Here is a 12,985-nt window from a genome sequence, read left to right on the forward strand (position 1 = left end):
CACAGCATTTTCACAACCCTAAAAAAAGTATATCTTTGTACCCATGAGCAGTCACTCCCCATTCCTCGTCTCCCCTTAGCCTTTGGCAACCACTAGTCTACTTTCTGTCTCAGTGGATTTACCTATTCTGATCATTACAATATACTGCCTTTTGTGCCTGACTTCTTGCATTAGCACAATATTTTCGGGGTTCATTCATGTTCTAGCATGTATTAGTACTTCCTTTTTACAGTCAAATGATAATCCATTATATGGATATACCACGTTTTGTTTATCCATTCTTCAGTTAGTGAACATTTGGGTTGTTGCCATGGTTTGGCTACCATGAATAATGCTGCTGTGAAACATTCATACACAAGTTTTTGTATGAATAAATGTTTTCACTTGGGTATATATCTAAGGAGTTAAATTGCTAGGTCATGGTAACAAGAATATATATTTTAAGTCACTTTCTGGTCACATTTAAATTAGAAACCTGTGGACACTCATACCGATTGATTAAAGAGAAGCAACATGATAATAGAATTAGAAAGTAAGAAGTAAGAAGTGTGAAAGGGTCAGTGTGTACTGAGGGCCAGAGTCTTTGTTAGGTGTTTCCTAACTCAGGCACTCCCTTCCCATGTTTAATCTCTTGACCACTAGCTATCATTAATCATTACCAGTAACTGCTGCCTCTCCATAAAGTAAATTCCAAACACGCATCTGTTCACCACCTCCTTTCTCTTGTCTACCCCCTTTCTCACTCTAATTCCAACAGTCCTTTGGCCTCCAGTCCGTTTATCTGAAGACCTTTTCACCGTTTATCTGAAGACCCTCTCCCCCTTCAGGTCCTTTCTTTTCTCCTAACCTAGCTTGTAATGTGTCAACATTTCATTATCATAATCACTGTATCCACCTTTATCCCCTTTGCCGCTCTCTCACTTAGGAAAACCATGATTCTGGCTAATCCAACTTTGACTTCTCCAGCACCTATACTTTTATATCTGAATGTGGTTGGAATAAACACCCAGCCCTTTAAATTCAAGGCATTAAGAGGGCCTTTAATGGTGCCTGATGGTTTACCTCCAGCTCTGTCTCCTCCATCTGTATTTTCAACTGATGACCTTACTTCCATTTCCCTGTGAAGATAGAAGCCGCCAGAAGAAAAGATCATAAGAATTTGCCACTACATCCACCATCCTTCCTGTATGTGTGCTTACATACCCTCCCTTCTCTCCTGTTGCCATGAACTACTAGTGGCTCTAAGTTGGTTTGAGGAACCCATCCCCTCTCTCTTCCTTCTCCTCCTCCTCCCCCTCCTCCTCCTCCTTCTTCTTCTTCTGAGAGCGAGAGAGAAAGATAATGTAAGCAGGGGAGGGGCAAAGAGAGGTAGAGGGAGAGAATCTGAAGCAGGCTCCATGCTCAGCTTTGAGCCAGTGTGGGGCTCAATCTCATGACCAACTGTGAGATCATGACCGGAGCCAAAATCAAAAGTTGGGTGCTCAACCAACTGAGCCACCCAAGGCACCCCCCCCCTCACTTTCTTAGGAGTATGACCAACAGTTCTCTCTTCTCCTGCACCATCATCAGTTTTTCTTTCTCCCCTGTGTTCTTCTCATCAGCCTACTAAAATTCCATCCAGCCTCCTTCCTTCCATCTTGAGAAAACTAAACAAAAACCCTCTTCTGGCCTCACTTCTTCCTTGTTCCACTGCCTCCATTTTTCCCCTTTTCTTTATAGAAGAACTTGTGGAAAGTTTTCTGTTCTGGTTCTCTCTGATTTTTCTCCTCCAAATCACTCTTGAACTTACTCCAGTAAGATTTGTACTTCCACAGCTTCTCCAGAAGTGCTCTTATTATGACCACAAATGACTTCCACATTGCTCAACTCAGTGATCAGTGCTTTGACCTCATCTAACCTATTAGTTACATTTAATAGAGTGGAGCACTTCCTCTCCTTAAAACCCTGTTTCCACTTGGCTTCTAAGATACCATACTTAACTGGTTGTCTACCTGCCTTTGCTCTTTTTCGGTCCCTTGGTGGTTTTTCTCACCTCCCTGATTTATAAACATTGGACCACATTCTTAGCTTCAGGGTTATCTGTAAAATGGGATAGTATCTAATTTATAGAGGTTTTTGAAGATCAAATATAGTCATGTGTGTGAGAGTTTTTATGACTTTAAAGTTTGGTGACATATGTATATAATACTTTATTACGTTTTATTTGTATTATTTATATTTTATTTTTATTATATTTTACTTTTATAATATATAATATCTTTTATTATATGTTTATATTTTATAAAACAGCAGATGGTTCTGCCTGGCATTATATTCGCTAGTTATCACTTTTTAATTTTTTCATTACTTGATTATTTTATCCTATCTAGTTAAGTGTAGTTCAATAATAATTTTCACTGGTTGTACATAAATTATGTTTTAGCTTCTTAACTGTCAACTTATAGAAATCTTCTTTAAAGCTTCCCGAATTACTAACAAATTGGTGTGTTAATTCTTGTTAATCATCTGGTAGACTATAGGAGGTTTTATTTTCAGTAAATTTGCTTAAATTATATCACTCCATTCAAGCAGTGGTCTAAGAATCCTAAACCCTATGATCTAATCCAAGTGCTTTTATGTAATGCAGATTTCTAAGCCTCTGCTCTCTTTGTTTATTTAATGTAGTGAATTAGATGTTACGTTTCTTATAGCAATAAAAATATTAAACATTTGATTTTGATGTAAAAAGACTTTTTTAATGTTTATTTATTTTTGGGACAGAGAGGGAGGGGTACAGAGGATCTGAAGTGGGCTCTACACTGACAGGAGAGAGCCCAATGAGGGGCTCAAGCTCACGAACCATGAGATCATGATCTGAGCCGAAGTCAGTTGCTTAACTGACTGAGCCATCCGGGCACCCCGTAAAAAGATTTTTAAAGTTAATGTTATTAATATACATTTATCATTATTTAATTAATTAAAGATTCTCTCTCTCCCTCTCCTCTGCTCACTCGCATGCTGTCTCTCTCTCTTTCTAAAATGAAAATGTAATATATAGATATATATGTGTGTGTGTGTGTATGTGTACAGTGTAATGAGGCAAGCTGATAAACATTATTTATTAAAGAAATGTATAAACTTCATTGTCTTTTTGAAACATCACAAAAACCTTTTGATTCTGTGATTTAAGTTTCATGTTTTCCTACCGTAGTTATGAGTTTATTAGAATATTATCCCAAGTAATAATTTAGTTCACATAAAGAACTAGAAGTTTTGGCCCGTATTCATGAAATATTGTCCTTGTTAAGTGGCATAATTATTCAATCTAACCTAATTTAATCTTCATTAAATGGACTTTTTCATCATTATATTAAGCATCCTCTTTCTGTTTTCTTATGATTTAAGAGTGCTGGAAGCTCAGGCTATATGAAAACTCAGAATATCAGATATTAGTGAATAAAAATTAATAAATTAAATGGAAAGGAGACTTAGTAAAACATTTTAATTATTTTAGTGACAAGGGGGTAGTGATTCTTTGATATGATATGGGGAAGGTATCAGATTGATAGTTTGCTTTCTTATTTTAGGCAGTTAAAATATCTCCTTAACTATATTTCTAACTTCCCAATAGAGAACCAAATAATTTTAATTGCTTAAGAGCAATTATTTTAAAATGTTAATAGCAGAGTTCATGAAATTGTCAAAGAAATTAATTTGAAATACCTCAAAGTAATGTTTTCAGCCAACTGTATTTCAAGAATAGAGCCAACTTTAGATTAAGGCTAGACCAAATATCTGACTCTGCGGTCTAAGAATTTTTAACAGTCTGGGTAGGAGAAAAAATCATTTTTAAAAAGAAGGTTAGCACTATTCTGGAAAACCAAAACAAAATCGTGCATTACCAGTGACTGCCTATCTCTCTCCTAGGATCCATTATATTTATTATAACATTTAACTGTCAAAATACAGACTTGTTTCCCTATTTCTAGATGAAGGACGGGGGCTCATTGTTACATCAATGTGCTGTCTACAGTTGTAATTACATTGCAGAAGGCCACACTGAGATTTTTGTTCATGTAATTTTAGAGCTAGAATGACCTTACCAATTGTGTGGCTTACTTTTCTAATTTTACAGATGACGAAATAGGGCCTCACAGACATTTTTGTGAAAATTCCATAGCTAGTCACTGACAGAGCTATAGCTAGAATTCGTAACCTTAAATTTCAAATGTGATCTCTTTTATACTATGTCTATTGTTTTCTGCAAAAACAGACATCTCTCTCTCTCTCTCTCTCTCTCTCTCTCATTTTTCACCGTTGCTTTATTCACACCTGAGAACCACAATTTTATGGAGCTCTCTTTTCATAGCGAATGTTTTTTTTTCTTTATCTTAAAAAAACAGAGATATATCAATTTCCAGTAGATTTAATCACATATAAAGGACTTTTCCTTTATTTGACACTTTCTGAGCTATTTTTCATGTTTTAGCCTAGCTTTTCAACTACCTCTTCAAGTATCTTATTAATAAGGTCTATATTTTTGTTCATTTTCACCTTTGTTCCTAACTGTGTTCTCAGAGATAGTCCTTTTGTACCTTTAAACTCGTTTGGTTAGTGACTACACTAAAGGAATACTGCTAAGTTCTTTGGTACCAAAGATAGATTACCATAAGATCAACATCTTCGAATTTTAAGAATTCTTAAGATAGATTTTTCATGCTTTATTAGATTTTAACCTTATGGGAAAACAAATTCATAAATCTCTATTAAAAATAAAATTATCAGCCTTCTAGATCAGAGATAATATTCTTTTTGTCCTGTTAGACTTACATAATTAAAAAAAATTTTAATGTTTATTTATTTTTGAGAGAGAGAGGGAGAGAGGGAGAGAGAGCGTGAGAGGGGGAGAGGCAGAGAGAGAAGGAAGACACAAAATCCAAAGCAGGCTCCAGGCTCCAGGCTCCACGCTGTCAGCACAGAGCCCGACACGGGGCCTGAACCCACAAACAGTGAGATCATGACCTGAGCCAAAGTCGGATGCTCAACCAACGGGGTCACCCAGGCACCGCTAAAGTAATAAAAGGTCTGTAGATGGTTATTTTCTTATTTATTTATCTATTTTTTTAATTAAAGGCAAGTGGTCAAACTCTAAAAATCAAAAAACTTCATGTCAAAGGAAAAAAGACTAATGAGTCAAAGAAAGGCAAGAAAGGAACTTTAACAGGTGATACTGAAGATGAAGACTCTGCATCTACAAATAGTTCACTGAAAAGAGGAAACAAAGACCTGAAAAAAAGAAAAATAGAGGAAAACACTTCTATTAACTTGTCAAAACAGGAAAGTTCTACTTCTGTTAAGAAACCTAAAAGAGATGACTCCAAAGACCTCGCTCTTTGCAGGTATTAATTATTTCAGACACACGTACTCATTTTTTTTGTTTAGAAACTTTCTACTGTATTAAAGGTGACTTTTGGACAACTTTTGACAGATAGGAAAATGTACAGTCTACAATATCAGTAAATGTATTTCATCTCTTTTAATAAATGAATTTGTGTTGTTTTTACTTGAAGGATTATAAAAGCTAAGTTTTTAATAAAAATAGATAATTCTAAAGCATAGATACTGACTTCAAACATTATTATTTTTTTTTAGTATGATCCTTACTGAAATGGAAACTCATGAGGATGCGTGGCCTTTTCTACTTCCTGTAAACTTGAAACTCGTTCCTGGTTATAAGAAAGTTATTAAGAAGCCTATGGATTTTTCCACAATTAGAGAGAAATTAAGTAGTGGGCAGTAAGTAAATCATTTCAATTCAATATTTATTGAATGCTTAATATGTGTTGGGTAGTCCTCTAGTGAGCCAAAGACACATTAAATAAAAGCCCTACCTTTGGAGGGGTGTGTGTGTATATGTCTGTCTGTATGTGTGTTTGGTTAGACAAGTCAATTAAAATTTTTTGAACAATGGAAAAGCAGTGTGATAAAGCTGCTTTTGACATCGAAGGCCACCTGACCCAGCCTAAGAGGTAAAGAAAAGTAACAGGGAAGTCTCCCAAAGTAAGTAAATAACATAATTGAGAGCTTTTATCATACATCAGCGGAATATTGATAACATCTCGTGTGGATTTAATAAAAATTGACTGTAATATTTTCAGATTGTTATAATGTAGAGATAGAAGGTCATTGGAAATTTTAAATATTAAAAGTTTTCTTGTGAGGTCTTGGAGAATACTAAAAATTTACTTACTAAAATGTGAAAGAAAACTACTATTTGCTCTTCTCTACCACATTCTCTTTGTGATCCTACCCAAAGAATAAAGTGACTTCCTGGCCACAGTTAATGATATTGGTTAGACTACCTCAAATTCCTACCAGCAAGTAGCAGCTGTTAGTGGAATTGAGTTGGTTCTGAACAGTGGCCCATTTTGCAGCCACAAAAATGAGGCTGTTCACTTACCAAATAAGCCCACACAAAAGCATCCCCCATGTAAGTGGCCAGGAGCTGGGAGCTTGTGTGTTCTCTTCTCCATTCTTCTCTGCTCCTCTTACTCCTTCGTACTGGTTTAGCTTAATCTACCCTGTGACCGTAATTTCAGGCAAGGTCACAAAAAATATGGAGAAAGAAGGAATTTTACACTGAAAGAATAACTGTAAGATAGATTTTAATCACATTATTGTTGTTGGTGGTGGTGGTGGTGTTATCCTTACAATGCAATATGTTGTTTAGTTCCTCCTAAATGTTCTTTTGGTGAAAATCACTGTGCTCCATAATTTACATTCAGTGTAGAAGAGTTAAGTAGAATTTAACCCTAATAATCAGTGTCCTTCTCACATGTATGAAAGGATTTAAGAGACAGATCAAATGAGTAGTTTATTTCTTTGGAGACTGAAATGTCAGCCTTTCAAAAGATTTTGTCTGTTTTGTTTTACTTTTAAAAAAATTATAGAAGGGATCTGCCCCAAATCAGAAAACATTTAAAATTATTAAAACTATCGGTTCTAATGTGAACCAAAAAGCAATGGCTGCTGTCTGGATATAAACTAGTTATTTTGCTTTTTCTTTCAAAACATGAGATGTTTAGGTGGGCAGCATCATGGGCTCTATGGTCAACATGGCCACGACAAGACTTACACAGAAAGACTTGACATGTGTCTCCAATTCCTGGATGGAGGATCAACCTAAGCCTCCAGATCCCCAAAATAAACACCAAGGCAGAGCGTAGACATTACCAAACATTAGCACACCCTTTTGAGAATGAGGCCTGGTGAATGGAGGAAGTCACAGCAGAAGCAGGCAGAGAGAGGGAAGCAGTTCTCTATAATCCTGTTGGTGATGCCAGCTGTGTGGGAGGCAAAATTTAGTGGATTCAAACCCTTCTAAATCCAAGTTGTTTGATTAAACCCAAACTAATGAGTTGGAACCAAAACTCATAAACATTATTTCAAATGTTTAAACTAGAAATGTATAGAGTGGAGGAAGTACCTACTTTAGCGACTCTTTCTGGGTTCCATATGCTGCTCCATCCTTCTGTAAAGGAAGAGGGACAAGACATAAGAATAGTATTTGTTTCACCTGGATTCTAGTCTCCCCAGCAAAAATCATTAACCTTCTCTTACAGTAAAGAACAGTCTAAAGAGGTAAATATTTCTCAAAGTAACCTTAAAATATTTTATAAAAATTATTCCCACACATGTCGTATGATTCCGTTTATATTAAACTTCCAGAGTAGATAAATCCACAAAGACAGATTAGTGGTTGCCAGAGACAAGATAGGGAGGGATGGGGATTAACTGCTTAATGGATACAGGGTTTCCTTTGGGGATAATGGCAGTGTTTTGGAACTAGATAGAAATGGTAATAGTAAATGTCGTGAATGTACTAAATGCCACCTTAAAATGGGTAACTTTATTTTATGTGAATTTGCCTTCATTAAAAAATAATCCCCAGAATAACAGGAAAATGGGTGAGGTGACGTAAGTTCTGAATTAATTTGGTGAGCCCATTGCAGATAGAGAAAAGTTACTCCTTTTATTACGGCACATAGTAGAATGGAAGTGGGAAGGAGGGGAAGACTATACAAGACAGTCCATCAAAGAAATAATTCTACTTTCCCAGGTCTCAGAGCTTCAGTGTGTACTTCATGGGTATTTCTAATAGGTAAATTATTTTAGTATCTAGCTTACCGTAAGCTAGAATTAATTTAAATTTCCAGAAGCCGTCTTGTGAGCTGTATTGGTTTGGCTTCAGTTGGCTTGAAACAAACCACTCTTTTTTTTTTTTTTTTTTTTTTTTTTTTTTAACTAATGAGTTTAGGCAGATTCATTCACCTTTCTGTTCTTTTCTCCATGTTCTTACAGAGAAAGAGGATTGGACTTATTCTGCCAAAAAAGAACTTGAAGCCACAGTGCTTCTTATGGAAAGGCAGGTCCTCATAATGTTACCTCTGATGAAGGGATAACACATACTTTTTTTTTTTTTTTGGCTTGTTTTGATTATCACACTCCAGTGCTTTAGCAAAAGAGCACATTTGAAGAGAAAAGAACAAAAATGGGAAATGGGGCAGATTTAACACAGAGCAATATATCCTGAGATGTGTGTAAAGGCTACAGGGCAAGTATAACGTTTACAGTGCATAGGAAGTATTTACATTATTGCGACTAAATATTTTTCTTATGTTTATTTATTTTTGAGAGAGAGAGGGACAGAGCGTAAGCAGGGGAGGAACAGAGAGAGAGGGAGACACAGAATCTGAAGCAGGCTCCAGGCTCGGAGCTGTCAGCACAGAGCCCCATGTGGGGCTCAAACTCACGAGCTGTGAGGTCACGACCTGAGCCAAAGTCAAATGCTTAACCAACTGAGCCACCCAGGTGCCCCACAACCAAATATTTTTGAATATGAATGTAGGGTACCACAGTTGGTCAGAGGAACTAATAAATCATTCAAGTGGGATGAGTCTTGGGATGGAGAACTGTGTACAGGTCAGACAGGAAATTGGATGTGGGAAAAATGCTAGTTAGTTGAAATATATCTTGATCTTCAGAGAAATGTTTTTTTTTTCCATTTAATCTTTTTAAATCCTACATGGTTCAGAACACATGCAATTTTTTAAATGTTTATCTATAAGAAAGTATAATATGTTTTCTGTCAGTTTAAATGTAGTTATCCTAATCTTTTTTTCTTTCAGTTTTATTTTTCCTTTTACCTTTTATTACATCTTCATTTGTTGATAAAAGAAAGCCACCCTGTAAACACAATCTCTAAATCATGTGTTTTCTTTCAGATATCCAAACCTTGAAACCTTTGCTGTAGATGTCAGGCTTGTTTTTGACAACTGTGAAACATTTAATGAAGATGATTCTGATATAGGCAGAGCTGGCCACAGTATGAGGAAGTATTTTGAAAAAAAGTGGACAGATATTTTCAAAGTGAGCTGAAGTTATAATAACCTCTCTTTTTTTTCCTTTTAAACAAGGACAAATGAGACCAGCAATGTGAACTGTATTTACATAAATGTGCAAGGCACATACATAATGACTTTTTTTTCCTTAAAATAAGCATCACAAAAAAACAAAAAAAAAAGTATCAGAAGAATGATACCATTTTTAAAGGCTTCACTCCAACAACAACCAAGGCCCTTGGTTATTGGTTTGTGTGATTTATCAGCTAACTTAGGTAGAACAGGGAAGCACACCCAAAGAATTTTCAGAGGAAAGGGTGTTATAGTGCAATAGCAATTAAAATATATCAAATCGCACTGAATATTCAACACCAGAGCTCTAATGTGGGAAATGGTTCTCCTTTCCCTCTCAATAAATATCTATTTTTCATTTTTTTACTTTGTAGTTTATTTTTTAGTGAATGTATTTAATTTTATGAATTATTTATGATTAAACCACATCCAGAATCTTCGTTTTCTGTGAAAAGGAAGAACTAGAAAATTGCTTTAAATCTTGAAAATACAACAAGGAATGTTTTAAAATATAAAACAAAGCCAAGTTAAACTGTTTACACTGATGTGCTATAAAGCACCAAAAATAAACTTTACTGTAGAGTTACAAGTACATTTATATATATATATATATATATATATATATATATATATATATGTTGCTGCATCACTTGTGTAGTTAAATTGTATTTCAAGACAGTGAAGAAAAATTGACATGTATATACTGTTCATTATTGTTTATATTAAGTCTTGTTTTAAATATGTATTATGTGTATATATTGTTTGGAGACATTATTGTTTATGCCTTAGAAGGATTGTAGCATTTTATTTTAGTCTGAAGGTAATTATAGCTATACAGCTTGTACAGTAATTATCCTCTACCAACACTGTGGCGTCTCCTTGATCTTGGTAGTGCCTGCCTTTGAAACAGGGTGTAGGGGATATTAGTTTTCCATTTTTCTATTTTGTTATATAATTTTAAGCCACCAGGGCCTAAATTAAAGTATAATCATTTGTATCCATGTGGAATAAAATTGTGACAATTTCCTACACACACAGTATTTTTTCATAGAAACATTTCCTTCCCATTTGCCTTGCCTCAGAAATAAATTTAAAAGACATTTGTAACCACTGTGTTTTATCTACTGTGTGTTGTGGTGGCCTGTTGGAGGCAAATAGATCAGAATTTTTTTTGTACCTATGTAAGAGTACTTGAAGTTTTATTTAAAATAAAATGTTGTGAAAAAGGTAGCATTCTTTTTTTTAGGAGTGTTATTTTTCACTACTATGTGTGGCACGGATACAATAAAAGACTTTTACAAACTAGTTTTTTAGTTTTTCTTAATGAGCCTGGAAATGTTCATTTAAATTTGATTTTTTCAAAACCATAGAGGAGGAACAACAGACTGTAGCTCAAAGGACAGTGGGCTGGATGGAGGAGGGTGGTTTTAAGTCAAATGTTGTGGCTTTCATCTCTGAACAGCATTTTATTGTTTGTTTTTTTCATATTTTCAATATGAAAATTTTAGAGTACATTTTAAAAGTCTTGTTCTGAATGAGAAATGTCTCTACTGGTAGACATATAACCCAGTTGTCAATAAGCAAAGTTGATCCTATGAATTAGTCTAATAAGTCATGAGCTACCAATTCAAGCATTCTTGAAATATGATTTGATGCCTTGCTGGGCTCTGAGGAATCAGTGGTGAACGAGACAGGCACAGACCCATCGTGGAGCGTACAGCCTAGTGAAGATGTGGTCCTGAGACGATGTCCTTAGAGAATGGTTTTAATAGTGAAGGAAGAGTAGAAAAGTTTTGAAGAAAATATTACTAACTTTAAAATGCTTCGAAGCCACTGAGTATTTTCCAGAATTTCTAGATTGTTTATGGAGACGTCTATGAAAGTCAGCTGTTGTTATGTAAATATGTCAGTTTTTGTTAACCATATACTGCACTGATGCCTTAAGGGGCTGGTGCTTCATCAAAAAGACTATCTGAAGAAAAGAACAAGGTGGTGCTGTAAATAAAGTGTCTGGTTTCTGTGTTTATTGAACTGCCAGATGCTCCATGGGGAGTCTTCTTCATGGGGGTGTTGTGCCTTAGGGATGATACATGCTTACGTTAATTTATATTAGATGGTATATAAGCAGCTTGATAATAATATGTCTGGTGTCTGAGGAGCTCATAAATGAGAAGTAAAATACTTAAACACACAAAGTACAATTTTTCAAGAGTGATAATTTTCTTTTAAAAATAAATGTCCCTGAAAAAAAAAGGAAATCTTGGTAAATACTGACTCCTTTATTTATTTTTTTAATGTTTATTTACTTTTGAGAGAGAGAGAGACAGAGAGAGAGACACACACACAGTGTACCAGCAGGGCAGGGGCAGAGAGGAGACACAGCATCCAAAGCAGGATCCAAGCTCTGAACTGTCAGCACAGAGCCTGACATAGGGCTCAAACCTGCAGACTGTGAGATCATAACCTGAGCTGACATCAACCACTTAACCAACTGAGCCACCCAGGTGTCCAATAGTGGCTCCTTTAGATTAGTGTCTTCGTTATTGTTACTCACCAAGGGTAGGCGTTCAAGAAGTGGACATGATTGAAAAAGGGCAATTGGTGTGGGTAACTATTGTTACTATAAATTTGTGGATCCTTTGTTTTGTGAATGAATCTTGCACTGACAGTACCCTGGGTTGGGTATATCTACAATAAACCAGTATCATTTTTTCACTTTAAATATAATAACATTTTCCTTACCCTCTGCTGTCACACAACAAGTACATGCAACATACTTTAAACTAGGCTTTAAACCTGAACACTCTCCACTTTAGTTTTGATGGCTCTGTAAATTATATGTGGCTTCCCCACATATTTAGATTTAGATTATCACTCAAGGAGTAACCAACCAAGAATAACTGAGTAATAGAAACACAGAAAACACAGAAAATAGTCATCAGTTTGAAATCTGTAAAGAATAATTCAGTATTTATTTAGTTGTTAACCGTCGTGAAAATTGAACAGTGAAAATTTATCTATGGGTACACGTTGAACTCATAATAACTAACTTACTGTAAATGCAAGGTGATTGTTTTTTCTTGTTTAACCCCCAAACGAAATTTGTTAAAATCACCAATTTAATCAAAATTATGAGGATCTAATCTGTCCTTGGTACCTTATGCACCCCCTCTGTGTTCCTTCTCTTTTCCATCACCTCCAACCTCATCCCCTTTCAAGAAATTTAAAATCCTATTCATTTAGCCACCCGTAAACACATTCTCAACCAGGAAATTTGGTATCAATCATTTACTCCTCCTGTGAATTTTATTTGTGGGCTCCCTCTCTTCAAGGTCATTTGTATCTTAAATATGTCCATTTGAGAAATGAAAGAAGTTTGTGTTCTGTTAAAAGAATTTCATGCCAACAAGGAGACAGAGTAGGTATTTTTAAGAGAATCAAAATTTCCCTTCCATAGGATTATGACTCATAAAAAAAAAATACAACACTGGGAAACTAATAGAGCCTTATCTACTAGGAACTTGGCTCTAGTG

At 35.4% G+C, this 12,985-nt stretch overlaps 1 protein-coding gene across 16 annotated transcripts in view; it reads left to right on the plus strand.

The window, feature by feature from the left end:
• Positions 1 to 10,757, plus strand: part of BAZ2B (bromodomain adjacent to zinc finger domain 2B) — a 424,035-nt gene extending 413,278 nt beyond the window's left edge. For all 16 annotated transcript variants that reach the window (XM_047870150.1, XM_047870147.1, XM_047870155.1 and 13 more), the window contains 3 exons: positions 5,113 to 5,378; positions 5,632 to 5,775; positions 9,264 to 10,757. In XM_047870150.1, the coding sequence (XP_047726106.1) occupies positions 5,113 to 5,378; positions 5,632 to 5,775; positions 9,264 to 9,417 (564 nt within the window). In that variant the 3' untranslated portion in view covers positions 9,418 to 10,757. The remainder of the gene's footprint in view (positions 1 to 5,112; positions 5,379 to 5,631; positions 5,776 to 9,263) is intronic.
• The last annotated feature ends 2,228 nt before the right edge of the window (positions 10,758 to 12,985 follow it).

Source organism: Prionailurus viverrinus, chromosome C1, assembly GCF_022837055.1.
Source record: "Prionailurus viverrinus isolate Anna chromosome C1, UM_Priviv_1.0, whole genome shotgun sequence".
Lineage (NCBI taxonomy): Eukaryota > Metazoa > Chordata > Mammalia > Carnivora > Felidae > Prionailurus > Prionailurus viverrinus.